At 30.7% G+C, this 6,991-nt stretch overlaps 1 protein-coding gene across 1 annotated transcript; it reads right to left on the bottom strand.

Moving 5' to 3' along the window:
• Positions 1-681: 681 nt before the first annotated feature.
• On the bottom strand, positions 682-6,520 carry LOC145159834 (uncharacterized). Its single transcript, XM_079078878.1, has 7 exons — positions 6,257-6,520; positions 5,575-5,657; positions 5,331-5,339; positions 5,056-5,144; positions 4,366-4,490; positions 3,383-3,459; positions 682-1,387 (listed from the first exon to the last, which is right to left on the bottom strand). Exons 1-7 carry the CDS (start codon positions 6,445-6,447, stop codon positions 789-791), a joined length of 1,173 nt encoding a protein of 390 aa, XP_078935004.1. The 5' UTR covers positions 6,448-6,520; the 3' UTR covers positions 682-788.
• Between the last annotated feature and the right edge of the window lie 471 nt (positions 6,521-6,991).

The following is a 6,991-nucleotide window of genomic DNA, read 5'->3' as shown; positions in this document are numbered from 1 at the left end:
TCATAAATGAAATCCCCACAGACATATAAAGTATAATGAAGTCTGAAAAGAAAAGAATAATTAGCTTACTTCCAATACAAGATACACCATCATTCTCAATATGAAAAATGAGCAAGAAGCTTATAACTGACCCTAAAATATCCAAAATTTATTATGCCCATATTTCTTTTGCTTATCTGCATTCGTAACAACTAAAAAACCAAGTTTTTTATACTCGAGCAACTTCATGATTACATGCCATGTTATAAGCTTCACGGAGTTTGTAGTCATGACACAAATAATAATAATTAAAGGATCATCTAATGATATTAAAGCATATTCGTAACGATATTGCTCTTCAATTTGGAATGCACTTCATCGCTAACTAATCACAAGCACCTTACGTTATATGATATTTCGGTCCCTATGTAGTGTTGCATGTGTATAAAAGTTTGATTACTATTTAGATTGACTTTCTGATTTAAGTAATTGTGCTTACCATTTTAGTAAAGTTTTTTTTACATGTGTGTTATTTTATACAACTACAATTTATTTTGCAATGCAATTATGCAAACCCTAGGCCTTAAGCGTGACCCATTTAACAAAATAGGCCCATCCCAGCCCAACCCACGAAACAGCCATTTGTTTTGTTGATCTAAGTCTATAACGAACTAACAACAAATAAAGAGAACAAAAGAAAGCTCAAACTATTTAATGATCTCTATAATCCACTAGAAACAACAGCATAAAATTCAAAAACAAAAACAAAAACACAAAACAATACCAAATCAAAGGACTCAACCTTCTCTTCAGCAATGGGAACTTGGATAAGAAAGGGAGGTTGTTGTAGACGACGATGATAATGATGATAATGATGATGAAGATGAAGGCGAAGTGATACATACATGCACTTTCTCCAACTCGTTTCCAATCGAGAATGGCCCATCAAAAATTATATCAATATCATCCTCAAAACTAGTACCATGAAACAAGTCAAGAAGGTCGCCTGATTTATCAAAAGGAATGTGTGGAACCGGAAGGAGATTGTAACTTGAGTCCATGCACAAGCTCCATGGATGATCTTCCTCAACCGAAGGTGGGAAGTCAAGGTCATGCATCTCATGTAAAGACTCTTCTTTTTCCACTATTGTTGCTTCATGATCTTGTTGTTGTTGTTGTTGTTGTTGTTGTTGTTGCTGCTTACAGTTTAGGTCATGATGAGGCTCTTCGTTATGCTCGTTTTTCAACGAGGTTATGACTTCTGTGGATTCAGGAGTAGCTTGGGTTTGTGATGCGCCATTTTTTAAGCGATCCGCATATATACTAATATCGAAATTGGTCACTGCTTTAGCGCCTCGATACTCAATGGCTGCTAAGTCGTATGCTGCAGCCGCTTCCTCTTGAGTACCTTTAAAATTGTGCATAAGCCAATTAGTCATCTAACATTTTTGTTTTTATATGCTCTACTTGCTTGATACAAATGAGACTCACATGCAACATAGAGAATCATAGAGGACCAAAAGGAAGTATATTTGATTATAGAAAGAATGTTACAAGTATAAGGAATAATTTACTACATATCTTTATTTGATAGTTATAAAATTTATTTACTCTTTTGCAATAAGGGTTCTGTGCAACAAATAATGTTATAGTATACCATGTTTATATCAGTTAAAATATAGTAAACATGTAAATGCAGTGATATATGTTGCAAATGTAATTATAAAATGTTAACTATTAATGGTATAATGCTACTAGATATAATTATCAAATTCTTTCAAATAGAATATAATTTTTGTTAACGAATAATTAAGTAAATAAGGAGTTGTTAATTTAGAATAACAACCATACTATATTACAACCTTTTTATATTTCATTGGGAAGAGGGAGGGTCATGTGCCCTGTTGCAGTATATACTTGATAGAAAAGGCTTTAAAAGTTACTTTTATTCTCTATTTTTATATTTTTACTGTCACTATATATATATATATATATATATATATATATATATACAGTATTATTTTGCTGATGTATATGACTATATTCATGTAACATTTTTATTGTTTTACAAATTTAAAAGATGTATTATATTATTAATGGACAAATTTTCCAAATAATAATAATAATAACAATTAAAGAAATAATGCACTTCTTTTGAGACGGGATCTATTTGATTGGAAAATATGAAGCGCCAGTTTTGTACGGCTACAAAGAATCCTCCCAAAGGCAAAGTCAAAATCAAGATCTACATTTGGTAAATCCTTTTTTTTTTTTAATGCTCTTGAAAGTTTAATAAGAGATTATATTTAACGATTGTTTATATATTTCGTAAAGAAAGGGTTATACATTATAAGATTAATATATATGTTTATAAATATATTCTTGATGTTATCATTGTATTTGAGGGGTATATTGCGATATGTTCAAGTAATTGTGTGTGTAATGAGTCAAAAATCAAATAATACAGTTAAATAGAAAGGAAAAAAAAAAAGGCAAAGTGAACAAGTCAGCATGTGCCATGTCACGATTACCCGCACAGCAAAATACAGAGAACATTTGCTTTAACCTAATGACCCTTCTAGAATTTAAATTTACACTTTGCGCCTTCAGTTATGAATATTTAAGCTGCCTTGACCTCTTTTAACATTTTTGGCTTAAAATATGCAAAATTTTCCAAACGAATTGACATATGGATGAAATTCGGGAGAAAATAATTAATTTTTCTAATGTAAATTAACAAAAATGGTTTGAAGGATAATACTCTTTTTTGTCAAACTAAATACCATTATTCACTTATCGGAAATTAACTATTTCTGTAATTTGGTTTGAGATAATAATGAAGGCATATTACATGTGCAAATATACTTTCAATTAATTTCTAAATTCGGAAGTACTTCTAAAATCAATTTATAAAAACTTATGTTATAAGTGTTTAATCAAATAAGAAACCTATTATCTGAATAGAATTTGACCATTGTTAAATAACCCTCTTTTATTTAATTTTAAATTATAGCATAGATTCATAAACATTGATTTTTATAAATAAACTCCTTGAAATTGTAAAATTGTGCCCAAAAGTTTGACCTGGGTGTGAGCACAATGATATAGAAAATCATGCATTCAAAGTAAACAATTGTGTTCTTAATAGAAATGCATATATGTTGATATAAATGGCATGTCTAAAAGGATCTTAATACATAAAGTGGCTACAGGGTGAATGACATGGTTCCATAGAGGTTCTATGGTCAACATAGAAACATAAATCATTATTTCTAAAAGAAAACCATGATACTCATATTTTTGAACTTAAGCTCTCATTTTTGGATTTTTATGTCTTCATGTTAGTAAGAAAACACACAAATGAGATGATGACTGATGATTAAGAGTAAAAGATAATACGTACTGTAAGTTCCCAAGTATAGATATTTGTTTCCAAGAACTCGTCCAATCCGTGCCTCCCATCTTCCATTATGATGGTGCCTAAAAAAACCATGTATCGTATTAGCAATTGTATTTTTATGTAACAAATAAAGTTGTTATTGAAAAAAAATGCATCTTTATTTTGTGATACATCATAAGTAAAATATTAAGTAACTAGTCAAAGTACGTAACGATGGATCATTATGATATAATGGACAAATATAATTTGAAAAATAAAGCAATCATTATAGTGAAGATACATACGCCAAAATCAACATCATATATTAGAAAACACATGCTTGCACCTACATATTCACATGTAACATACAAAAAACATGAACATTCCCACAACTCATTCAACATGCTTTCTTTACTTCCCCCAACCATTTGGTTTTGTATAACTTTAAACTAGTGACCTCAAATTTCAACTGTTTAAGATAATTATATCAATAAGTAAACGACAATAAATTTCGTCTATGGTATACTCACGTTTGGGTAGGCTTCTTGGTATAATAAAACAACGTTTTATATTCAAAAAGCATATCTTTATTGTTTTAACCAAATAAATCGAAGTGGTATGTGAAAACCATAAACAAAACTCAATGGAATTGAAAGACAATGATGATGGAAATGAATATTCATGTTTTGTAAAAGTTTTTTAATTGCAAAAGTATGATGGTCATTTAGATAAAAAACATGAAGTATAATGGTTACATGAGTCATTTACTTCAACTATAATGATAATGTTTAACCAACAATATGTTATAAAACGACTGCTATTGTTTGAAAAAAGGGAAAGAGGGCTAGGCCACCTTTTGGTACACGAATCTATTAGTTAAAAAGTGTTTTTTTTTTTTTTTTTTTACAATAATATGACTACTTTAACTTTAAAATTTATTTTCATTTGTCAAAGGAAATGTCACCTCTAAGGATATTGTAGTACCAGAGAAAGGTTTTAGTGTGTACCTTGCCACTCCTCGATATTTTGAAACACCTCTTGAAAATCCACTGCTTCTTCGCCTTAGTGAAGCTAAATATTCTTCCTTGGACAATTTCTCCATTTCTTCAATCTCCTTTTTGTATGTATCTATCTGTGATCAATGTAAAAATGATACATATATAAAGCCAAAAAGCTAAAATGGTACTATAACTTGGTTACATATCCTTGTCAATCATCATATGATTGTGTCTTTGTTACACATGATGTGACTGGACATGACAAACTTTCTAAAACTATTTTTGATGATAAGGAAGAGGAATTTAAGTCTTCCACATAGACAATAGTTTTTCTCCCACCTTGTTCTACCTTTTTGGGCGAGAAAAAGATTACAGCTCACCTTTGTTACACGTGGACATTGATGTCAGTTAAAAACGAGTCTTTCTCTCACCTTGATTTACCTTTTTGGGCGGGGAAAAGACTACAAATTTGTCTTAACTGACATCGGTCCATGACGTGTACGATATGTAACAAATGGGGCCTACTTGAACAAACAAACTTATCAATTACTTTTATTCTCATAGAAGGAAGATTTACATGATGGTGAGAAGAGCTTGACTACCAAACAAGTGTAATAAATTTGCTCCAACCATTTTATAAAGTCAACTTTTGAACCCAAAATAAAGTCAAACATTAAATCTTTTTTTTTTATTAGTTACCTGGAAATTAAGTGTTGTATCTTGACCCCAGTATTTAAGGGCCGCAAGATCGTAGGTTCGAGCAGCTGCCTCTTCGCTATCATATGCCCCTATAAAAATACACCATTTAATGTTGAATTTAACAAAATAGTCCCAAAACGGAATTATAAAGTTTAAAAACTCATTTATAAGGTTTAATTAAAGACTCAATTAGATTACAATGTAGGGCACTTAAATTATTAAAGTATGTTAAAAAAAAGTAATGAAAAGGAGGCAGAGAGAGAAATAAGACTTACCTAAATAAACTATAAATGCAGAAACCATGGTGGCAATCAGGAACAGGGGATCACACCAAACCATACAACCAAAAGGATAGAGTCAGAACTCAAAATTAAAAATTTAATTGATAAATTAAAAATAAAAATTATCAGAAAATTAAGATTGCAGATCTCTCTAGCTTGATTTTATTACTAATTTAATTAAAGAATTAAATATTAATTTAAAGAAATGAAGAAAAAAACAGAGAGAGATGGTGTTCACTTTGTTTCCCTTTCTTGTTCTGGATGCTGTTCCATGTTCCTTTGTCCCATAGATGTGCTTCAAATCTTCCTGTCCATCTATGCCTGTTACAATTTTCCATTAATTCTTTCGTATTTCCATGCATGCAGCTCGAAATTTCATGTAAATCAAGACGAATTTATGCATGTAACCCAGAATCTGTACAGATTGTACTCTCTGATCTTTGTCAGTTTGAGTTTGATTTAGAAATTTCGCGAAAATTAAGCTTTTGAAGATTGAAATTCACAAGATATCGAATCGAATTCATTCTGTTTCGAGAAAATTCGAGTTTTTTTTTCACCCATTGCCCTGAAAATCAGATAATCGATTAATCACTGACATGCATGTGCGGAATTTAAATTGGGATTTTTTCAGAAAATGATCTTATGACAGCTTAAAGTTTGAAAATTTCATGTTATCGAATCGAATTGATTCCATTTTTGAAAAACTTTAATTTCTTTTCGCCAATTGACCCACAAATTTCATGAATGTTCCCATGCATGTAACCCAGAATCCCTCTTCCCCTGTTCTACAACCAAAACCCAATTTCAAAAATCAGCAACCAAATTTCAAAAAACTAGCAAATTTGAACAAATGGGTATCCGTTGAGATTCCAAAAACCAACTAATTTCAAGAAAAAATTGAGGAAAAACTGTTACACAACCTGGTGACACCTCTGTAAATGGAGCTTCTGCGGGTGTTTTCAGCAGCGGCATTTTGATTTGAATTGAGAGTGCTGTTCTTGTTGTGGGTTCTAGAGGATCGTTTGGGCTTTGGAACTTGGCGTTCATTAATGCATGAAGATGAAGATGAACACGAAGACGATGAAGTTGGTGACAGCCTTCTTCTCCTCATTTTCTCTCTCTAGATTTATGGGAGGTTTTTTAGAGAGAGAGAAAGAAAGGGTGTTCGAGAGTCAGCAAATTGGGTTGTGAGAGGGAGGTAGATATATGGCTTAGCTAGGTGGGTTTGGCTAGAATCAGCCTACAAAGTTGCTTACCAAAAACAAGAAGAAAAACCACAAAGATTTTAGGGAAGAAAATTTGATTGGGGCTAAATTTTGGACAATTCTATTTTTCCAATTGTAATTACTTTATAATTTGGTGTTTAAATTTAATGGAATGCTTGAATTATTGGTTATAACTTATAAGTTATAACTCAATGTTTTTTTGTTAGTATTATAGTATATGTACGTTTTTTGTAAGTATTAAAAAAAATACAAAATATTACTATTTTATAAATTCATGTAAAATATATTCTTCTATCATGTAATATATATAAAAAACTTGTCATTTTTTATTATTTATATACAGTTTTAACTTGGACAACATGTATTGTAGACGGTTACATTAAATTACAAAAAACATATAGTATTTTGTTACGAAAAGCAATTGAATTT

The sequence above is a fragment of the Lactuca virosa genome, chromosome 2, assembly GCF_052849685.1.
Source record: "Lactuca virosa cultivar CGN04683 chromosome 2, Lactuca_virosa_CGN04683_v6, whole genome shotgun sequence".
In the NCBI taxonomy this organism is placed as follows: domain Eukaryota; kingdom Viridiplantae; phylum Streptophyta; class Magnoliopsida; order Asterales; family Asteraceae; genus Lactuca; species Lactuca virosa.
Note: the sequence above shows the minus strand (reverse complement) of the source record. Positions and strands in the feature narration are given on the sequence as shown.

Coding starts and splice junctions, on each gene's coding strand:
- LOC145159834 (XM_079078878.1), bottom strand. CDS start 6,447: ATGAGGAGAAGAAGGCTGTCACCAACTTCATCGTCTTCGTGTTCATCT. Junction 3,460..4,365: donor AAATATCGAGGAGTGGCAAG/GTACACACTAAA, acceptor TGGTTTTTTTAG/GCACCATCATAATGGAAGAT. Junction 1,388..3,382: donor TCTATACTTGGGAACTTACA/GTACGTATTATC, acceptor ACAATTTTAAAG/GTACTCAAGAGGAAGCGGCT.